The following is a 23706-nucleotide window of genomic DNA, read 5'->3' as shown; positions in this document are numbered from 1 at the left end:
GTTTCTGATTGCCACGTGTTCCTTGGTGAAAACACGGACAACAATCATTATTATAATAATATATAATATAAGGCTAGATATTTAATAATTATATTAATATAAATTCAAATATTATAAATATTATTTTAATAATATATAATCCTAATTTTTATAAAATTTGAGTAGAATAAATATTTACTATTTTTATTAATATGAATTCCAATATTATAAAATATCATTATTATTGTAACATTTATAAGATATCATTATTATTATTATAATTATAAAATATATTATTATTATTATTATTATTATAACATTTATAAAATATCATTATTATTATAACATTGATTTCATTTTTTAGTTTCTTATTATATTTTGTGTTTCAACCTTTGATAGTTCTATTATATTTTATGTGAGAATTCCATTTATCTAGGAGGTGTAATTTCACTCTCGATTTTACATCATTTTTAGATCTTGCTTTCATCTTTGAATTTTTAAGAATTGACTTCATATTATGCATGTGATTCTTGATTAGTCTCTAGGGTTTGTATTATTGAGTTTATTCATATTTATTCACTGTTGATTTATTGTGTGTAAGCCATAAATTCCCAACATAATATATATAGATTATATGTGTATAGTGACAGAGGGAGTAAGAAGAGTGTGAGGGTCGAAGCCCTACCTCAAATTTTTATTTATTTTTAATTTTAATTAAATATTTTAATATAACTAAAGTAAATAACACAAAAGTCCTCACTAAAAATCTAAACCTATAAATAGCCCCACCTCATGCAAAGTTTGGCCTCGTTAGCATTTATTTGGTAAATTTTTTATATATATGAGTGTTACACCCAAATTTCGAGAATGAACAAATGAGCTTCGAAATGTAGACTCGAAAAGTGTAAGCTCGAAAATAACAAGCATTAGCTGAACACTTGTATAAATAGGTGATTCCTGATCTGTTGTTGTTGGCAACCGAGCACAAGTTGAAAGGTTCGAGCTTAAGTTTCAAGCTCGAAAGAAAGAATCTTCTCCGAACCATGTGGGTATTATTCGAGCCATAGTGGCAAGCTCGAAGGCATTGGTCTCCAAAGGCTGAGTTCGATGAAACCACTAGGTGAGGAGGAGAATAACGAGCTCAAAATATAGGTCGATCTCAAAAGCGCGTTAACCATGCATTCGAGATCAGCAATGCGTTTTTGCACACTAAAGTTGTTAGGAAATCCCTATTCCTCATGGATTTGTTGTTATCTGATATTAAATCTAATTATCATGAGATATTATGTAGTTAATGTATTTATTTACATTTATTTCAATTTTGAATAATTGATTGTAACTTCCCTAAATCAGTGGAAGATATTCTCCTAACCAGATCTATAAATAGTCTGGTATTTTTTATTTGTTTTCACGCACAAAATTGTACTGAGAATACTCTGTCAAATTTTTTTGAGAAAGCTTTGAGAGAGTATCAAAATCAATAATATTGACTCGTGGACTAGGCAGATTTTAACTGCTGAACCACGTAAAAGTTCTTGTGTTCTTCTATTCTTTCTAAAATATTGTTTAGTGCTCTTCAAAATTAAGTTGACGAAAAAACGGCATTAACAATGAGGTATATGTTTAATATTTATTTGGTATCGGGTAGAAAATTGTATTTTTGTAATAAAGAACAAATCTTGAAAATTGTACTTGGCCAGGTCTCCTTCAAATTTGGGTATGGGTGTTGTCTTAGTTGTTATTGATTTCTTGGTTCGTGGTCTATCATCGTGCAACATCAATATTCATGGAGCCTGTGGATCGTTGCTTTATTTTCAATAATAGTTTTTGTTTTAGCCTTAATCTTTTTATAATTATAAGTCTTTAGTCATTATTGGGGTTAATAATTCTTTGATGGTAAACATTGTAAACAACTTAGTAAGCCTCTGTTAGATCATTTGAATTTGCTTTGTAAACAAGAGTAAGATATGTACACCAAAATTCCAAAATATCACACCAACTAATGTGACAGTTTCATTTAAGCAATCAAATTTATTTCAGACGAAAATCACTGTTTTAAAAAACAGTACAACGTTTTGGTGCACATATCATTCTTCTGTAAACAATTCAACATAACTATTTGTTGTACGATTAACCCTATTAATAAAAATTTCTTCGTCTTTAAAACAACTATTAAAAGAAAATTGTGCTCAACAATGTTTGGAAAAGAAAAACGTCTTATTTTTTCATATATTTATTTAAGGCTGATCAGTTATCAACTTTTACTTTCCTAATTGGTAAAGGAGGACGATGCAATATTGACATGTTATTCCGTGACTAAGGATATATGCATACAAAATATTTATTAAATTTGTATACTTTTTTTTTTGGGGAAAATTTTTATACATTAACATGATATATTTTTTCGACTTGTTACATTCATTTAACATCCACCATTTTAAACATATATATTATATTAGTGTATGTAAAATATATGCATATATCGTATGTACACCAATGATTATCACTTATCAACCCATGATCAAGGCATTCAAATTAATAATAAGAATATATTGATAGCAATGTAATACTAACAGAAAGCAATCCATGCAAGGGCTTATTTATTTTCTTCATAGGCTAGATGTTTTTTTAAGTTTTTTCCCGACAAGGACCAATAAATATCGAACATAAGTAGTGATTGCACTGGATTCGGAACCCTGAAATTGTCATTGCTCGTAATTGTGGGGGTCAAAAACTTGGATGGGGCACTGTTTTTATGTTAAAAAAATACAACATACAAATAGCACCCTGATATGGTAAACACTAATGCTTATAAGTTATCTATGTGTTTATTGTTTTTATAAATAAGGTCAGAGAAAAATGGGGGGAAAAGAAATATTACGGACATCTCTCACGGTATGAAAGAAAATATTGTAAAGCAAATGCCCTCTTATACAGAATTTTGAATCTCAAAGGGCTTTCTTTATCTGGAAGAAATTACTGCGCTCCTTGTTAGCAGCATCGACATCATCTGAAGAGGCCACTGCAACCACAATTCCTTTATCCTTGACTGATTCAATTGCATCAGCGAATTCTTTAAAGTCCTTCACACTGCAGGGATTCAGCAAAGATTCAACGATCAACTGAATGGTACAAGCTTGAACCAAAGGTTGGTCAGGCATATTATAAACAGCATAAAGCATAAATAATGTATATACCACTTTGAACAAATATATCAAATTGATGGTCAAAAAATAAATTAGCATCATCAACGTCAGCATCCTAGTTCTTTGTTCAAAATATCAAAATATGTATGCTCGATCAGAATTAGTTTATTTAGCTCCCAAAACATTCAAATTCCTCTGTTTCTTTTCTTTCTCTGAAAAGAATTTCTAGGCATTTATAGGTCATGAGAGTTTTGTTAGAAAGCATCTATCAGGCAAAAGCATCAATCATAATAAACTTTGTTACCTGGTTGATAATATCTGTTCACGTCTCAATTGCCTCTCTTCCTCTGTGACTCCCAATAAATGGCGCAACAAACTATAAGGAAAAAGGAAACAGGTGAGTAACGCATAAATGAACTAAAACGGATAGAAATTGCATAAAGAGCATGTAACATGGGCCAATAACAGAGCTAAATTAGAACATTAAGTTTCGATCTACACCGGTCTGACAAACTCTACCAAAAATGATAGATACATAGAAATTTCTGCAGAGAGAGGAAAGGTGTTTTCCATTTACCTACTATAACCTTTGGCATCTGGGAGCTGGTATGAATCCACATCTCCTATAGTTCCAATAATGGCCTTTGTGAGGGTATCATCATCCATTTCTAATTGCCGTAGAAACTCCGCAGTTCCATCATATACATCAAGAGTCTTTAATAAATTTGGGTCACGGTAAGATAAGAAAGAAAATACTCCTACATGAAAAAAGTCATTGGAGTAAGATTCTGGAGTAACATTTAAGATTCCATATCAATATAGTTACAATATGAAGTAATACCTGAGTGAGAATCAAAGTCACAAAAACCACCATAAGCACCACCACTAACTCTGACGCGATCCCACAACCATGTATTACCTATATATTTTGAAATAACATATGCACTCCCACTGAGCTGATAACCCGTCTCATATATGTTAGCTGCTTTCCCAACATAATTAACCTGTAAAAAAAAGTTTAAAATTCAATTAATCTAGATTAAAAGGAAAGACAAACAAGTACAAGAAAATAATTGCATTTGCACCTGAGTAGGTATCACGATGGCTTCATTTCCAGATGACAATCGAGCATTCCAAGTCGTCGTTTCATAAGGAGAGCTGGTGGGAAGCAAATCAAGAAATTTGCTAACATATTTTTCTGTGTTGGTGAGGTTTTTCCCTTCTCCAGTCATATTTATTAAGCAGCCATTACAAGATAGTAAGCTTTTGCGTATCTCCTCGAGAGATGAAGAAATTCCCTCCCAGTCTTGATCAACTTTCTCTTCGAGAGCTTGCAAGAACTCCAAGTAACTATAAGAAGACAAATGTTCTTAAAATATTCAACTTGAGAAATAAGATATATTTGCAATGGAACTTAGAAATTACACCAACTTCTCATACCAAAGCATACGTATGATAAACCAAAAGAAGAGCTACTTATCTTGTCAAAAAACAATGTAAAGAATGGCATTGGACAAAATATGGAACTAAAAGAACTACAGCTAATGTTGCATCTTAGAAGGGAATCAAGTTATAAGCAATGTTAGAGTTACAATCTGAAGACTACTTTCCAACTTCCTTGACTAATTACTTGAAAAAAAAAAAAAAAAAAAGCTAGATTGGGGTGAAGCTGATGAAAAAAGTGACAGTTCAAGACTCGCATTACATTAGTAATGTCATTGCTTAACTAAATACTTCAGAATACTGAATTCAACAGACATGCTAGGCAGTGAGTTGGCAAAAGAAAAGGTAACTAGTTAGAGTTCAAGACTAACCTGACGCCACCCATTTGTTCAGAAACCCACCCTGCAACATTTAACTTTGCATCCATCCTAGCAGCTGCAATCCCGTGTCCACTGCCTCTTAAACGGTTCTGGCAGAAAATAAAAAAGAAGGTACGGTAAGATCAAGTAGCGAGAAGTTAGGGTCTACTTCAGTTCCATTTTTCTCTACTATAAGTCAGATGTACCTCCATTCTTGCTTTGCTTTGGGAAACAAATTGTTTAAACCGCTGCTGGTCAGTGAACTGAACTTCTTGAAGAACACAATTAACCTACAAAATCAGAACATATGGCATTATATAGTGCAAAGTGCAACCACCAATTTATGTGTTTCACACATTCATCAGCTCACTCAAAACCTTGGATGAGTGAAGAGAACATCTCAAAAAGGAGGAGACATTTGAAATGTCAATGGGATTATTTCCAACTTTCTTTTTCCTGATGAATTTCTTAACCTATACATGCATTTTGGCAAGCAAATTGTTAAATACCAGGTTAAATAGATCTTCAGCACGTCCTGTCATGGCTTTGCCTCGAACAATTATATTCCTACTAGGATCCTCCTGGCCACGAACAGATGAAGTTAGTGGATAAACTGATATGCCTCCAGTTTTCCTCCCAATCAACTGATTAAGCTGCACAAAAGTCAAGTCTTTTGTACCCATCTCCAGCAATGATTGGCTGTCAAGAATATGGTCAGAGAAGGAAACATATCAAGCTCATTTATAATTAAGACCCTGAAGCTGCTTGAAACAAGTTTAAAACATTTCACAGGAGATAATTAATAGTAATTGTTACTATCACTGCTTTACATAGACATTTATTTTAAATAGTCTAGGACTTTATGTTTGAGTTCTTGTATACGAGCTCATGTTTTAAATGAAAAAGTGCTATACACACTCAGAGGTCAACCTCCAGGCCTACTTTTAGGAGAACGAGATGTTATCTGCTTCTTCAAATAGCTCATTCCTCAGCTATTTTCAAAGAGTAATTGACAATAGTTGTTCTATTATTGCCTGTTATTACTTACACCAGGAGCATTCTATGCAGTAATTTTTAGGTAACGGAAACAGGAAACATTTTATAGGAAGCAGTTTGTTCACAGGGATAAAAAAGAGGACATGTTACACTTGTGTTGAACTTTTGACACTAAGCATTTCTTAAACAATAAAAGACTGCCTAATTGATCATAGACATTTGAAAATTCTCAAAAATTTAAATATTTGATCCTCCCAAATACTTAACAAACATCATTTAACAGTGTGCCACGTAAATATATCAACCCAAGTTTGAAATAAAATCTTTGAGAGCTTAATTTCTAGCCAAATGTATCATTCTCTCCTAGGGACATTTGAGATGATATTTAATTTGGTTTGAGATCTTTGCTATGTCCGCTTAGGAAGTAGAATAAACATACATCAGGAATATTCATATCCAAGACATCTTACCAAAAAAGAGGTACAAGAGGAAGAAGCTCTTGCTTCAGTGAGCCCATGTTGAAAACAACTTCTGCATAAAGGACATCATTGGTGAAAAGGTCATGCTTCAAAACCTTTACTCCATTAATATCTCCCACCTACAAGTAAGAAAAAAGTACTCAGAACTATCAAACCCAAAAGGTGAAATCAAAAAGAGACGAACACAATATTAGGATGATGACCTCTGTAGGAACATGTATAGGTTCCTTGGGAATGTCCTGTAGAGAAAGGCTTGGAACAGCTCTCAATGCTTCCGGTGGATCAGGAGTTTCCTGCTTAAGCCGCAATTCTTGCGTAGCGCGTGCCAGCTCAGCAAGATCTTCTTCAGTCATGCTAGCTTTAACTTTCTCCAATGCTTCTTTCTCAGCTGCTTCGTCAAGAGAAGCTTTCTTCGGATCAGGCTGATACATAAATCTTCTCATTAGTAACCAATGTAGCAAATCGATACATTACCCATATACAACTTATGTGCTCAAATGAATAATTACTCACCTGCATTTCTATTGTAACTCGGTGTGGATTGTTCAAAATGAATTTCTCTATTAAAGGTGAGAAAACAGCTTTAGCACCTTCATTTGCTATCCTGGCTTTAAGGGCCATTAAGGGTTTCTCATACTTCAAAGGCTCAAAGGGATCCATGTCATATATCCACTTACCCTATAAACAAAGACCAAAACACATAAAAGGAATCAGGAATTGAGGAGGAAAGGACAAAAGACCAACTCACAGGCATTTTAAAGAAGAAAAAAAGTACGGAAACATAAAATAGCTTACAATGGACCGGAGCATTAAGGACAAACCACGGGGAAATGATCCAGTGTTGTTTTCCCGGAGAGAAAACTCGATCGTATTCATTGATGCCTCCACGGCATTTGAATCAAAACCTTCCTCTGCTAATTTTTTTAATGTGCTGATTACTAATTCTTCTACCTTCTGAATGTTATCTTCCGAAACACCTTTCAACCCAATACTAAATTGAGGCTGAAGGAGCTCATCTTCGACCCCACCTCCAACAATAGCCTCTCCAAGCCCACTTTCAAGCAAGATTTTCCTCAAGGGAGAAGCAGGAGTTCCCAACATAAGATGATCCAAAAATCCAAGGGTGAGCTCAGTTTCCAGGTCTAATGGTTTTTCAGAGAGTAGCCAATTTAGACATACCATGTGTTTCTTCTTCAAATCACCCTCTTCACCAGCAGGATATTTCTCAATAATCCTAATTGGCTCTGAAAACAGCTTTTGAGGTTTAATCCTCGATTCATTAGGAGCTGAATTTGCATCGAACATATTTAAATATTCTGCAACGAGTGAGACAGGTGAATAAGATTCCACAATTTATTCATATTCCTAAATTCTAAAATTTTCATTCATAAAAAGAATTAACATGAAACAATGACATGAACTCATCTAAGAGGATTTGCATGTTTCTTTTTTGCATTTTCCCCCTTAGAATTGTAGGGGTTTGTTTTGTTTACAAATTACTTCTGTTTCTTAAGCCCGAAACCACTTTTATTAGAACTTCAGAAATCTGTTAAAAATAAAATCTAAAATAAGAGTTAACTCGTTACTCAGGCTTTTATAATCTGGCTCAATTGCTCAGATTTAAAGGAAAGATAGGCATATTCAGTCACAGTGCCGCACAAGTATAGCCTGGACTTCATTTTACTTGAAAGAAAAACATTTTCTTTTCTAAAATCCCAAATAAATCCATCACCAACTCATAGATCGCATATATTTATTAGCACACTTTACGTACAAACATAATATGATATATAAATAAGTAGATTGATGCAATACCACTCAATATGCGTAGACGCTCACTGACATCATCATCTCCATAAAACCATATCCTGGCATTGCTGGGATGGTAATATTTACGGTGAAAATCCTGCACAACTTAGCAGTTAGAGAAGCAACTCTACCATTAAAATAATAAATAAAGAAACTAAATACAGTTGCAACATGTGTACAGTGATAGCTTGAATTTGAAAGCCTATGCTAATCTAATACATTAGAACAAGAATTCTTCAATTAAGTGACTAGATCAAACCTTAAATTCTTCAAACGTGAGGTTAGGAATAACTTTCGGATCGCCTCCACTGTCAACACCATAGGTATTGTCTGGACAGAGAGCCTGCAACACAAATTGTATTAAAATTTGTCAGGAAACAACAACTGAAGAGAGAAAGGAGAAAAACACATGACAAACTAGTACTCCGGTAGTACTACAGTCATTTCTGCACCCAACAAGCACAGCAAGACATGTCAGCCAATTAGTTGCAATATCCAAGTATCAATATAAACTGATAGCTGCAGCTTGACATAATACTAAATGGATAGCAAGCACAAGTTGCACAACAATAAACCAAGAATCATGACTTCAAGAAACTACAGAATGCAAGGCCCCAATATGAATCACAGATGATAAAAACAAGAGTAATTGGTATATGTAGGAATGTGGTAGTTAATGGTGTGTAATGGAATACAAGTAAGAAAATGTTGAGATGAAGTGATTTGAATACAAGTGAAGTGAGAATGTAGTTCGAGGTTTATTAGGTTTAGGTGAATCATCCGTTGAGTAGTGTTTAAACATGATTTACTTCCCAGTTGGAAACACAATCTAACATGTAAATACTACTAGTGTAAGCCCCAATTCCAAAAATTCTCACTCAATGGTATATAATTTATAATTTAAACTCCAACTTCCTAGCACAATCTAGTCAAATATGGTTGAGATGTTCTATAAAGGGTCCAGTTTAAAGAATTGTAGAAACCAAAAATTGAAGAAGAAAGGAAACTTGCCTGTTGAGCAGATCGCCCTAAAATGTTATCAGGCTGGGAGTAAACTCCTTTCATCTCATTGAAAACAACCCCTAATTTCAAATTTTCAAAATAAAAGGAAAATATTCTTATATAAACAAAATAATTTCATAGTTAAGAAACAAAGAAATAACTTAAAAGGTCAAATGCATCCCAAAGAATAACAAAAAGAATATTTAATGCTTAGGTAAACCTGTCAACCTTTGTAACTTATTTCTTCAGAAGGATTGTTGAGCTCATAATGCCATCCCTCTTGTTGGAATGTCTGAAAATCCTCCACACATTTAGGAAAGAAAACAGCATCTAGGTACACATCAACGAGATTATAGAAATCCTGTAAGCAAACAACAACCGTGTGTGTTAGGATTAGTGTATACATAACCACAACTAAAAGTAACTTTTTTTTCAACTTGTTTTACCTTTGTATTCGTGGAAGCAACCGGGTAACAAGTTCTATCAGGATACGTGAATGCATTCAGAAAAGTATGCAAGCTCCCTTTCAATAATTCAACAAATGGTTCTTTCAGAGGATACTTTCTTGACCCACACAACACACTGTGCTCCAATATGTGCGGAATTCCAGTAGAATCTTTCCTGTATCAACAATTAGATTAAAGAGGTTAGAAAATAACTTGATCAATTATAAGAGTTCGCACACAATTTATTCAACAAGTAAAATCTGCATATTCATGAAATGAATTAAGGCCCTGAAGGTAAAAGGTATCCAACAGCAAACTCAACCATTTCATATTCCAATTGCTCAAGAGGGTTTGCAGCCATGGCAAACTATGTTATCATTCTCTATCTACTTCTAAACAAGAAACATTAAAAAGAAGCATTGTTAAGTGTACTACATAGTACTTACGGAGGCGTCCGGAAAACAATGCCAAAAACCTTATTCTCATCATTGTTCGACACCGACATAACTTCAGCTCCAGTCTTTTTATGTCTAAAGAGCACAGCTTTCGATTTACACTCTCCGATAAACTCTTCAGAAACTTTCTCGAAACCAAGCTTCTCCACAACCTCATTCTGGACCCCAGAAAATTCTGCAACCAACCAATAAATAAAAAAAAATAAGTATTAAATCATTCATTTTAGTCCTAGATAAATTCTATAACCCCAAACTTTCCAAAATGAAATACAGCTAACTTTTCATGAATAATAATCAGCACAAGCATCAAAGCTAGGGTTTTTATTTTCATCGACTGGGCAAGAAGAATAAAATAAAATTTAAAAATCCGAGCTTGAACTGTACCTGAGGAAGAAGATTGAGTTGGAGTGGCAATGGCGCGCGGAGAGAGAGTGGAGAAGTGTTTGTGGAGACGAAATGAGGAAGACGAAGTGGAAGTGCGAAGTAATCTCCATTGGCGGCGGAGAAGGGAGCGTCCGGTGATGTTGGGAATGGAACGGTTTCTTGAAGAAGAAGAAGATGATGATGATGATGATAATGAAAATGGCGAAGAACCAGAGCGAGATGAAGAGGAGAGACCACGCCTGGTAGCGGAGCGAAATGAGAAAATTCTATTGCAGGCGAGGGAAGAGCGAAATAGAGTCGTCCTCTCCATTGTTGTGATGGGCTTTCGTAGCTTCCAAGTTCGAGTAAGAGTTGTAGAAAGTTGCAGAGGAGAGGAGTTAAGAGATGAGGTTGTAGGCGGGCGGGTTTAGATTTATCTATATCTTATGGTTAATTTTGGTATTATGTCTGATAAGGAGGGGTAAATAGAAAATATCTAAGGGCTAAGGCTAACGTAACGTACAGTATTAGGAGACTCCATTTATGGCTAACAATTTTTTTGTAAAATAAAAAATTCATAGCTACTTCGTTCAAACAAGACAAGTAATTTTTAGTCACAATAATTTATTTATATTTTTTTTTTTATAAAAAAAAAACATTATGTTTGAACTTGTTACCAGTGGCACACAACGGCCCATCTTAAATTGTTTTATGACTTAGGCTTCTTTCTTCCTTTTTCTTTTTTTCTTTTTATTATTATTTTATTTTTTATTTTTTTGAAAAAAAAAGGACTTCCATTAAGAAAACATTACAAACAGGAAGTGAAACATGAGGAGAAGGTGGAATATTATCATTCCACACTAATTCACTATCTAACTCTAAAGATTTCTTTGCCAAAACATGAGCCAAAGCATTGGCTTCTCTAACAATATGCTCAAAAGAAATTCTAGGGAGGAAAGAGAGTGAATGTTTAATGCCATGGATTACATCAGAAAGAGCAGAACGATCACTGGTGGTACCAGTAATTTTAACCATTTTAGAATCACTTTCAATACATAAAAAGGGAAACAAGACCAGCTATGACTTCCTCTTGATGATTCCGAACCACTGTCCCAAAGCCCATCCTCCTATTCTTGAACTCAAAAGCAGCATCCACATTGAGTTTAAGCTGTTCTGATAAATGTGGCTACCAAGAGCATTCAAACGAGCAGCTCTAGGTTCTGAAACACTATGAAATTCAATGACAGACTTATAATTATCTATAAATTTAGTTACCTTGTCCATTATTTCATGAGCTTGAAGCCTTTTTTTTTTTTTGAAGAAATGATTATTTCTGTTGTTCCACGAGGCCCACAGCAAACACAGAAATAACTCCAATTTCGGCAAATCAAAACCAGACCAAGCCATCAGTATTAGATCAAAAATATCAAGATGAGAATTAGCTAAACTAAACTGATAAAAATATGTATTTTTCCAAATCTTCTTAGCACTGGAACACCCCAATAAAGCATGAGAGGTTGATTTAACCTGAGATGTATTGTAGAAACAAAATGGTGAAGCAAAAATATGATGAGAGACTAATTGAGTGGTAGTAGGAAGTAAATGATGACAAAAACGCCAAATGAAGTGCTTGATCTTAATTGCCAAAGGAAAGACCACCATCTTCTAAGGTTAGAACTATTAGATGAGGAAGGTAGGGAAAGTGTAGAAAAGGCGAGATGATAACTAGATTTTACAGAGTATTCTCCAGAAGAATGAAAAGCCCTCATCAGGGTATCAATCCTATGAGTGTTAACCAATGACTTCTATTTTATTATATTTTTTTTCTTATAATCTTTTTAAAAAACTGCGGTATTTTTTGACATTCAATATTGGGGTTTGGATTTTTAAAGAAAATATGAGAATTTGTAACAAGCTTACTAATTATATGGAATTTTATTTTCCATTTATAAATCAAATAATCCTATATTCCTATATAATTTAATACACAACAAATACATAATCATGGATATGTTCCTTCCCATGGCTACAACCTCCTTCTCCGACCACCACCACACTGAACCACTTCGGTGATCTTCTTCTTCAATAATTGGTGATATTGCTTTTTGATCAAATTGGGATAATTGGTTTCCTAAATTTCATTTAGTCACCCATAGGTAATAATGTAGTGTATAAGATTAGGGCCTAAGCCCACAAAAACATATAGAAAAGATACCGCCCATATACAATTAACTTAATACTCTTCTCAAGTTGGAGCATGGAGATCATAAATGTCCAACTTGGGAAGTAAATATAAAAACTTACGCTTGCCAAAAGCCTTGGTGAAGATGTCGGCAAGCTAATCATCAATACAGACATGAGTGGTAGAGATAATGCCATCACGAATGGCATCACGAACATAATGACAATCAACTTCAATATGCTTAGTATGCTCATGGAAGACCAGATTTTGAGCAATGTAGAGTGACAATTGACTGTCACAGTATAAGCGCATGGGGGGCGAATGAGAGATACCCAAACTTGCAAGCAAAGCTTTAAGCCATTTCAACTCCGAAGTGACAACTGCCATGGAACAATACTCGGCCTCAGCAGAAGATTGTGACACTGTGTGTTGTTTCTTTGTCTTCCAAGAAATCGGGGAAGAGCCAAGAAATATTATCCAACCAGTAAGAGACCATCGAGTCAAAGGGCAAGTGGCCCAATCAGAATCACACCAACCAGTTAGAGATAACTCACAATCGGTGCGAAGAAGAATGCCTTGGCTCGAACACCCTTTTAAGTAGCGAATCGTACGAAGCATCGCATCCTAATGATCTTGACGAGGTTGTTGCATAAATTGAGCTAAGATATGAACGGTATAAACCAAGTCAGGACGTGTAAAGGATAAGTAAATGAGATGAACCACAAGACGTCTATACCTTTCGGGATCAGCGAGCAAAGGTCCTTTGGCGAGAGCCAACGTGTGATTCTGCTCAATGGGAAAACCAGTGGGACGAGATCCCAATAAACCGGCTTCAGCAATAATATCAGAGTGTATTTTTCGTTGGCATAAGAAAATTCCCTCTGAACCCCGAGCAACTTCAATGCCAAGAAAATATTTCTACCCAAATCTTTCATATGAAAACACGCATGCAAATAAGCCTTGAAACGATCAACAGCGAAAGCATCATTACCAGAAATAATCAGATCATCAACATACACAAGGACATTAAGTTGAACTGATCTTTGATGTGGAGTAAACAAAGAATAATCTGAATAGGACTGAAGGAAACCATAAGACTTCAAAGAAGCAGCTAACATAGCAAACCAACACTGCAAAGCCTGTCGTAAACCGTACAAAGACTTCTTGAGATGACGCACTAAACCAAGATTGCATACATCGAAGCCAGGAGGAAGTTTCATGTAAACTTCTTCATCAAGATCACCATGCAAAAACGCATTATGAACATCCATCTGATGCAAGGCCCAATTCTTGACTGCAACAACTACTAAGAAGGGACGAACATTGACTATTTTCACAACTGGAGCAAAAGTTTCATTATAATCAATGCCCTGAATTTGATGATTGCCAAAAATAACAAGACGAGTCTTACGACGCTCAACTTGCCCATTTGCGTGATATTTGATTTTGTATACCCATTTAGAGCCAAGAGCCTTTTTAGAGGAGGTAAAACTGCCATTTCTCAGGTGTCATTAGCTTATAAAGCAGCAATTTCTTTTTGCATAGCCTCGCGCCAACCTTCATCTTGCATAGCTTCTTTAAAAGAACGAGGCTCAATGTTGTCAGTGATAGCTGCAAGAAAAACACAATGTCATGGAGAAAACTTATTACAATTCACATAATGTGTTATAGGATAAGAAGTACCTAAGGAGCTAGTAAAAGGCAATGAACACATAGATGGACTCGAAGTGACAAAATCATGAAGAATAATGGAGGGACGCTTATCCCACTACCCGCGCACCAAGACATCTATGGACGCAGGAAGAGACACAAGCGTAGGGGGCACATAAGGCGACGTGGGATCCAACACAGTATCAGTCCCAATGTCAGGGGCTGCGTGGTCATCAACCAAACTAGACTCCAAGTCATCCAAAAAACCAACATCAATCCCCACATTAGAATCAAGTGATGACGAGGAAGAAGTAGGCACTTGAGACTTAGATATAGTCTCGTAAGGAAACTCATGTTCATGAAACTTTACATCTCTGGAGACAAAGATTTCACATGTCTGAAGATCATACAATTTCCACCCTTTCTTCCCATGTGGATAACCAATAAAAACATACTTTCTACTCCGAGGAGCAAATTTATCACCTTTGGCCTTTTGATTGTGGGCAAAAGCTAAACAACCAAAAACCTTAAGTTCATCAAAATCAGGTGGCTGGCCAAAGAGAATTTCAAAAGGAGTTTTATTTTGGAGTAAACTAAAAGGAGTTATGTTAATGAGATATGTTGACGCGATTTTTGGCCAACAGTGTATTAAGAAATAATAAGGCAGATTAGTGCTTAATGGTAAATTGTAATGGAAAATAATCAAAATTCACTAAAGAACACAAAACTTTTACGTGGTTCAGTGGTTAACATCCACCTAGTCCACGAGTCAATATTATTGTTGTTTCTCTCTCGATTTTGGCAGAGTTTCGGTCTTACAAAATCATCCCCTTTCCTGTCCAATATTCCCAGCATTTATAGGGGAATTCCATGGATAGGTTTGAGTAACCGCGTGAGTCAATCACGCATTTACATAATGTCTACATTCCATACAAATAATTCTCATTTATATTGGGATATGATTTGATCACAAAGTAAATATGTCATGTTATCTTGGATAATAAAGATGACAGCCTGGTCATGAATAAGCGTATAAGCGAATCCTGAATCTTTGGGAATCCTTTAGTATGCAGTATGTGTTATATCTGAATCACCCGAGCTGCATATCTTCCATGAGCTTTCATTCTGACAACTATCCGACCCCGAGCTAGTGCTTTGATGACTTATCTTATTCGTAGTTCGTGGTAAAGTCAGAATGCCTAACACCATGTCTGACCATTACGAACCTCGAGCTATCCGTGTAGATAATAATCAGATATTCTTCTTGACTACTTTTCCACGTAATTATCTGCCAGCTATACCCGAGCTGAGTAAATGAACTCATGCTAAGATTAGGGTACAACAATTTCCCCCTAAGCTCCTGGTCGTGTATGACGTAATTTTCTGACCTACACAGTAGGGGCTTTTAAACTTTCGCTACATAAAACCATGTCTGCCTACTACTCGAGTATTAGACACGTGGTGTACTGCAATTGGCGTCTGTTCAGGTTTCGAGGACTGCAATAATTGTCTTGTCAACTTTTTGCCGCCATTTGGTCTATTTAATCTTGGCCCTTGGATCTTGAGCTAACCTAATTGGATGGCCCAAATTAATTTCCGTAATTTATGTATAAATATGATGACCAGATTTCAAACCTCACCACCTTTGCATTTAAAAATTTCCCTTTTCTGAACTTCCAAGCTTCACTTCTTCCCCAGAATTCCCAAAACTGTTCATCGTGCCCAGACATTCAGAAGCTTTCTAGGAGCTTCCCATTGCCGAGTATCTCATACCTTGGTTTGAAAAGTTTTCCCTTTTTTTTTTCTTATCCAATGAAATTTCTGTTCTTAACCATGTTCGTCCACAACACTCATTGTAGTTACCATTAGGCTATTTCTAAATGTTCATAGGGAATAGGTTTCGATTTAGGTTCAATGGGTGAGTCCAAACATGTTTTATAAATAAGACATTCATAAAACTGGGGAAATTTCTAGGTAAATCTGGGTAATCCTAATGGTGAATTGATTTAAAGAATACCCATTCGGGGTAAAGAAACTGAAGGGTCTTTAGGTTTAAAACCAGATAGCTTAGGGGTTATGTTTTCTTGGGTGGTTTTGCACTAAACTGCTTCCCAAGGAAAGTAGTGGTCTAACATTTCTGACACACGGATCCCTAAATATCAGGGGACTGTTAAGAAATCGAGGCGCGTAGCTTTGGGTATCGCGTGCCACCATGCAATGGGTTTCGGCTAACTTTAGCTCGTATAACAAAAATAATCCATTTCATCCGTACCCTCGCGACATAGTTATAGATCATCTTAGGTCGCCTACTAACTAGGCCACTTTGTCGTCAGGCGATCTGATGGCCCCCCCAAAGAAGAAATATGCGAGCTCATCTACCCAATGCAAGGACAAAGGGAAGCAGGCCGTCCCTGACTCTCTCATTCCGCACTTTGGTCCGGTAGTGGTTGTAATGCCCTGGTTACCCCAGGACAGTTACGGTGAACAGTGGACCATAAATTTGACTCATTACCCGAGTCCTTTGGTAAAAAACGTGCTCTAAACGTGATTGACAAGTTAAGGTGGAAAACTAGTAAAAAGGGAATGGATACTTTCATTACAAACTGCTCTGCAGAGCTAATCAAAAGATTTACAAGTTGTTCTCAGTACAAACGGTCATTACAGTTTTAAATTTACAATCCCACCGACCTAAGCGGCAAAAATAGGGTAAACCCCCTAGTTCCTCTGAGAACGCCTTGGCCGTGGTGGTCAAGCGGCCGCATATGTACACATCACCATCTAAGCTCTCCACTCAAGGTTGGGTGAGCTTTTCTTTCCCTTTACCTGCACCACATAGCACCCATGAGCCAAGGCCCAACAAGAAAAGCATGGTAAAACATGATATAATATCAACAATGATCATAATAACCATTCAGGACCAACAGTCCAAACAAATAGGTGACAATTGCAAAAGTCATTAATATGGGGACAGCACCCTTTAGCCATGTGACGATAGGGTCACCAGGCTTAACTGATAAGAGAACCTTCATAAATTTCAACAGGATAGGTGTATGGTGAATAGTCACCAACATAACCTTCCTCATGACCATAGAGTCATAACCCTGGAACGGCGTTCCCTAGCCATGTGACAAACAGTCACCGGGGCCATATGCCCTGGCTCTGAATAACTGGTCTTAGACCAGACAAGCGCTTATAAGTTCATCGACCTTAGGTTCGGTCCAGCATTAATGCCATAGAGCCATTCAATGCTGATATTGATTAGATCTAATCTTCACTTTGCTCGACGTTCACAACGCTATGCCATTTCTGACTCTTAGGTCAGTATCCCTGACTAGTCAGTGCCATTCACAAGCGATCAACATTCACTAGCATTTAATATGCAATCCATGTCCACATTTATCAATCAACATGCCTCAATAATAATCACGCATGTCATATATACACAGGGTGCATTTTTCTTACCTCAGATTCGAGCTAGAAAGATTTAAAGAACGACCCTTGAGAACGATCAACCTTTAGTCCTTCAGTGGTCACCTAATCATAACCAAACATGGGACATCATTAATAATAATGATCAACATAGGTTTCCACACCAATATATAGCCTCCGGGAGATCAATCCCAACTAATCCAAGTAGTAGGAACACTCCCAAAGCCTATAGCTAAGTTCTCGGCGTCAAAATGAGCAAACGGGGTGAAAACAGGGCAAGGGCTGCGGCCCTAGCACCTTGGGCCGCGGCCCCCAGAGCTCCCTGAGGCAAGGACCACGGCACCCAGCAAGCACAAAAACCCCCACCTGCTTCTTCAAGGCAGGGCCGCGGCCCTCAACTCTGGGCCATTCCCAAACGTGTTTTTAACCCTCCAAGGCCTCCAAAATCATACCTAAACATTCCCCAATCATCAAAACAAAGTTCCCAAGCTTCCCAAAGCTCCAAAACCCAAGGTTCAAACCAACCAAAAACTCAACAATTTACAAAGTCTAATTCAAAGCTTAAAAAACTCGGAAACTCAAAACTTAAACTTCAATTACCTTCGATTGGGTTATTTTCCGTCAAATCCTTCAGTTAAGAAGCTTCTAATCTTTCCTAGGATTGCTATGCCTCAATCCTCGCTTGATTCCGACTCCTAGAACTCGAGATATCTTCGAAAATGCTCAAACGGTAAAACGAACTATCAAAAGAGAGAACGAGAGGTTTTCTAATCGTACGTTCTATCTGACAGCTACTTCAAACTTAAGTAACCTCAAATAAAACCTAATGCTCGGGGTCCCGAAAATACCCCCAGGGACATTATAGTCAAAACCTCCGAAATTTCACTCTGATCTCAAATATTCCCAATTTATCATCAAATAAACATTTCTATTACCCCAAAATTGACCCCGTTATGACAAAACTGCTAATCCATTATATATGACCGTCTCACGCCGAATAGCTCGAATATATCTCCATAATAATGGAATCTCATTCACAAATCAAGTTATGCACCCAAATACACATATTCACCCTCAATGGGCCAGATTATCAAAATAGCATAATTATTCAAATGTGGACCCACATGCACGCATATAACATCATATCATAAAATAATTCACATATACATGCATAATATCATTTAATGGCATAATTAAACAAGTATGGCCCTCCCGGCCTACTAATCTCGCCATTAAACCACATCGGAGAATTCGGGGCATTACAGTGGAGAAGGAAGTTCCCGTCGACCCCAACGCGTTCTTCGAGGCCGAGCACATCATCTCAAAGATCACGACTCAAGGGAAGGTGAATAAAATCCTGTTGAGTCATAACATCGAGATGGGAGCTAGCGGTCTCCTGGCCCGACCTACGTTCGAAGGGGAATAAAGTTGTGCCCCTTTCCAAGATGACTACACGGCTTGGAGTGATGAGCACCTAAAAGCTAGGGCCTTCCTTCCCCTGGACCAGTATTTTGTAGATTTCTTAAACTAAGTAAAACTGTCTCCTTTTCAGCTCCCCCCAAATGCATATAGAATTTTGGCGGGGCTGAAATATCTGTTCTTCAGACATGAGTGGGAGGTCCCCACCCCGACAGACATATTATACTTCTTCTGCCTCAAGGCGAACCCCGACCAAAGGGGACGCGGTGACGGGTTCTACTACCTCATGCGATTTCCAAAATCTGCCTCCGTCATTGAGCTTCCTAGCCATCCAAACGACTATAAAGATTTATTCTTTATGTCGAATGACTTCAGGAATTGCGAACCCCGTTACTTCAATCGACCTTGTAAGTCTTCCTTCTTTGTAAATCCAGCTTAGGAACTTTTATTTATTTTACTTAAAATATTTTTCTTGTACATGTCCTGATTGCATTTGCTTTTCATGCAGCCATATTCGCCAAGACGGGAAAATCTGTGACCCTCGGGGGTCAGTATGAGAAGCTGTCAAGACTTCCCCCCAGTGAAAAGGAGTATCGCCTGGCCTATAAGTTGATCGGCAAGGGTCAAACACTAGCCCTGAGGACCTAGGCTCCTCATTCGATGATCCTCGAGCCACCGAGGACACCGAGGAGGAAGAGGACAGGGTGCCTCTCATGCGAAAAAGGCGGGCCCCCGAAGTAGACTAGAGACCTGATCCTGACTGAGCTGCTTTTGGGGCAGCAGTTGGCCCCTCAAGCCAAGGTAACCCATACCTTTTTAGGGAATTAGATTGGGCTGCTGCTAGCTTTAGGTTAATTCGTTTCAACCCCAACCAGCTAGTTAGTCACCACCCCATCGATCTGGACCTAAACATAACTCTCCTCCAATGCATGGATCGTTTGGTGGTGCGCTACGACCATATCTACCCCAAAGGCACCATTGTTGTTGATAATACACTGCACTTTAAGTCGTCTATTTTCGAAGAATATGGAACCAACCTTAGTGTACGCCCTGATTTTCCCACGGGCTGATTAGCGAGCTGAGTTGCGGCCTAATCATGATTACCTCGTGGACATCCCCAAAACCGGAGCTGCCGTCATAAGATCATACCTCCTTAGCTCGAGGTAACCCAAGGGTTCGCCAAGATGGCCTAAGAACTGAGTCCGGACTCAGAAGGGCGAAGGTCGAGCTGGATTTGGAGGCTATGACTCTTTGTAAAGTCAACACACGCAAGGTAAACGTGCATATATCAGACATCACGTGTCTGATATGCCCCTGACTTCTCGGACACGCAGCAGGAACGTGCTTATTAAGACACCCGCGACTGGGTTGGGCCGTGCGGCCCAATATCTCCTTACCTATTGATTTGACCACACTTATGTGTCAGGTTTAGGAATTAATCATGAATGTCACAGAGTTGATACGATAGGTAAGAAGGTCACGGGATGACCTTCTTACCAACTCCCAGGTGCCTTCTCCTATAAATATGGAGACCCTGGGAGTTAATAAGGGTTGGATTCTCTCTTGTAAGAAATACCCTGTAATCAAATATCCAGTATATAGCAATAATACTGACTAGTGGAGTAGAAGGATTTTAACCTTTGAACCACTTAAAAAACATGTCTTGAGTCACCTTTTCATTTCTAAGATCATATATCTGTTTCGGTTCAACATTATCACTAATCTCTTTCTCTTCTTTTCTTAATTACATGTTGGCGAAGAATCGCGTCAACAGTTTGGTGCTTTCATTGAGAGCAAGTTCGATTAGTGCTGTCGCAAACACCCAACTATGGTGACTACTCGATCCAGGCATGGTAACGAGATAGAACAGCATGATGGGCAGGAGGCTCATCATACTGCCACCCGTGGTGAACAAGTTCCTGAAGCCCAGCAGCGGCCAGGAAAGCAGCCGGCGGGCCAAGATGACACCGGAAGTTCGGCGCCCCAGCCACCTAATCCGAACCCATGTTATTACACGGCGGTGGAGACGGAGAACGCTCAGTTGAGGAGCCAGCTAGCAATAGCTAACCAGCATATCAAGGATGTGCTGGCCCGACTACCCCCTCTCACAACCGACGCTAACGTCGGAGAGAGGCAAGGCGAGGCTCCTAAGTCTCGCCGGGGTAACCGGTCCAGGCATAGCCACTCGGATAGACTTCCGACAGCCAACTCCACTCCTTCATCACACCATCGAGAGGCAAACTTCGAAGAAGTGCCTGGAGCCGGGCAACAGCAATACAGCCGTTCGGTCAGAACGTCAACTCCTAGCTCCCAACCATCCTCGAGAGCGCACAGGGGAGCTCGAGGAGGTTCCCGAAGGAGATTCGGGGAGGGCTCACAGCATCAACCCGTCCCCAACAACCGTCCTGCGCCTCGTCCAGATCGCCAAGTGCGGGACCAGCAGGTTGGCAGGGCCGAAAGGCCCCCACCAAACTTGATCCGTCCTGACGGAACTAGGATCGCCTCTCTAGTCAGACATCCTCCATCTCCAATCAGATATCCATCTCCTCCTCGGCCCGTCTGAGATATCCCAGCCTATGGGAGTAGCAGGAGAAACCCACCATCAGCTGGACCTTCCCGGCGTAGCAGGGCGCCAAGGGAAAGCCCAGATCCTCACCACCAAAGGCGGACTCCAAGCCTATCTAGCAGGAGCCACTGGACTGGTAGTCGCCGGAGTGATCTCTCTGGGGGAGACCTGCGTCAGCGTTTGAGTTCGGCACAAAGTCATCAAACCACCCAGGGAGGTGACCTGCGAGATCGCCTTAACTCTCACAGAGGGGAGCCAGCAGGAGGAGATGGCCACGCTCGCTCAGGGGGGGCCTTGTCCGAAGTACGTAACGGAGGGAATGCCCCAAATAACCTATCTCAAGATAGGAGGGGAAATAACCCACCAAATATGTACAATGGGTCCGGTGCTATTGAACAACCCCGGAATAACCAGGGACATCAGGACCAAACCCTCGAGCGCCTGGCTCAGATGGAGGAGCTAATGAGGAAGCTCCTGTCGGAAAAAGAAAAAGATGAATATGATTCAGGGGACGAGATGGAGCTCTTCGCCCCCAGCATAGCAGCAATGGCGTACCCATCTGGTTTCCGTATGCCGCACTTGTCAAAGTTCAATGGGGACGGAGACCTGTCGGACCATCTAGGGATGTTCAACACCCTAATGATGGCCCACAACATTGGCCCCGAGCTGAGATGTTTAATCTTCCCTTCCACACTGACTGGACCTGCCAGGCAGTGGTTCAAGCAAGGTAAAAGACAATCAATTAGCTCCTGAAAGACTTTCTCAGCAGATTTCAAAATGGCATTCTGAGCCTCCCAGGCCGCCCGTGTTCAGGCCGACTCCCTGGCTAACGTGAGGCAGCAGCCCGGTGAGACTCTGAAGGCCTACCTGAGCAGATTTGCGAACGTCTCTGCTCGAGCGAGAGACGCGAATGATAGCTCCAAGCTCATGGCCATGAGAACTGGAATCCTCGTCGGAGGAGATCTCTGTAAGGATATACAAAGAAAGGGAGTCAGCTTGGTTAACGAATTCCTTAACAGGGCCCAAGAATGGATAAACTTGGAGGAAGCCGAAGCCTCAGCTGCGGAAACCAGCCAGGTCCCCGAACAGCCCGCTGGAGTGGGGACGGAGGTCGTGGCAGCGACCCAAAACGTCACACAGAGCAACCAGCTCGGTGGAGGCAAGAGAAAGGGAAATGACGAAAACAGTCAGCACGGCCAAAAGAAGAATAAGTCCGTAGACAAATTCAAGCCCGTCTTCGCGACTTATACAGAGCTCACCCAGTCTAGGGAGAATATCTTCCTAGACAACTCTACTCGAGTCCCCTAGAAGAGGCCGGAGCCATTAAAGCACCACAAGGGGAAGAGAGACACCTCCAAGTTTTGCCGTTTTCATAACGATGTTGGCCACAATACCGACGATTGTAGGCATCTAAAAGATGAGATCGAGACTCTCATCCGAGCCGGCCCCTTGGCTCAATACGCGCGAAACAGGGTTTCAGTAAGTCGACCTGCTCCAGAAATCCCGGCTAGTCAGCCCGGGCCTTGGATAGATCAGGATGTCCCTCCTCCCGTGGTAAAAGGAGAGATATCCACCATCTCGGGAGGTCCGCACATGGCCGGCACGAGCAGGGGTGCCCAGAAGAGATACGTGAACGAACTAAAGGCTCATAACGGAGTAGAGTTCGTCCTGGAGCAGCGTCAGTCAAAGCAGCAGCGATTGGAGAGGCAACCGATCATTTTTACGGAGGAAGATGCGGGCCATGTCCAGTCCCCTCACAATGACCCTTTGTTCGTGGCAGTTCAGCTCGCCAATCGGAGGGCGAGGAGGGTGCTAATCGACAACGGGAGCTCGGTGAACCTCCTGTTCCGATCCACGTTAGAAAAGATGGGTTTGACCATCGCTGAGCTGAAGGCGACCTCCATGATGTTGTATGGTTTTTCGGGAGAGGGATCAGCAGCAATAGGGACGATCGAGCTGGTGATCACCCTAGGAGAAGGATCT

At 39.4% G+C, this 23706-nt stretch overlaps 2 protein-coding genes across 2 annotated transcripts; both read right to left on the bottom strand.

Moving 5' to 3' along the window:
* Positions 1–2662: 2662 nt before the first annotated feature.
* Positions 2663–10916, bottom strand: LOC133797578 (presequence protease 2, chloroplastic/mitochondrial-like). The gene is made up of 19 exons (XM_062235528.1): positions 10499–10916; positions 10106–10289; positions 9660–9834; positions 9442–9574; positions 9223–9293; positions 8471–8554; positions 8218–8308; positions 7198–7718; positions 6916–7080; positions 6606–6824; positions 6394–6521; positions 5437–5626; positions 5134–5217; positions 4940–5037; positions 4211–4475; positions 3967–4129; positions 3703–3883; positions 3430–3501; positions 2663–3069 (listed from the first exon to the last, which is right to left on the bottom strand). Exons 1-19 carry the CDS (start codon positions 10806–10808, stop codon positions 2928–2930), a joined length of 3276 nt encoding a protein of 1091 aa, XP_062091512.1. The 5' UTR covers positions 10809–10916; the 3' UTR covers positions 2663–2927.
* Positions 10917–11053: 137 nt separating this feature from the next.
* On the bottom strand, positions 11054–12480 carry LOC133797586 (uncharacterized). Its single transcript, XM_062235540.1, has 2 exons — positions 11753–12480; positions 11054–11663 (listed from the first exon to the last, which is right to left on the bottom strand). Exons 1-2 carry the CDS (start codon positions 12137–12139, stop codon positions 11526–11528), a joined length of 525 nt encoding a protein of 174 aa, XP_062091524.1. The 5' UTR covers positions 12140–12480; the 3' UTR covers positions 11054–11525.
* Positions 12481–23706: the final 11226 nt, after the last annotated feature.

Source organism: Humulus lupulus, chromosome 1 (genome assembly GCF_963169125.1).
Source record: "Humulus lupulus chromosome 1, drHumLupu1.1, whole genome shotgun sequence".
Lineage (NCBI taxonomy): Eukaryota > Viridiplantae > Streptophyta > Magnoliopsida > Rosales > Cannabaceae > Humulus > Humulus lupulus.
The sequence above is the reverse complement of the archived record's forward strand: the minus strand, read 5'-3'. Positions and strand labels throughout refer to the sequence as shown.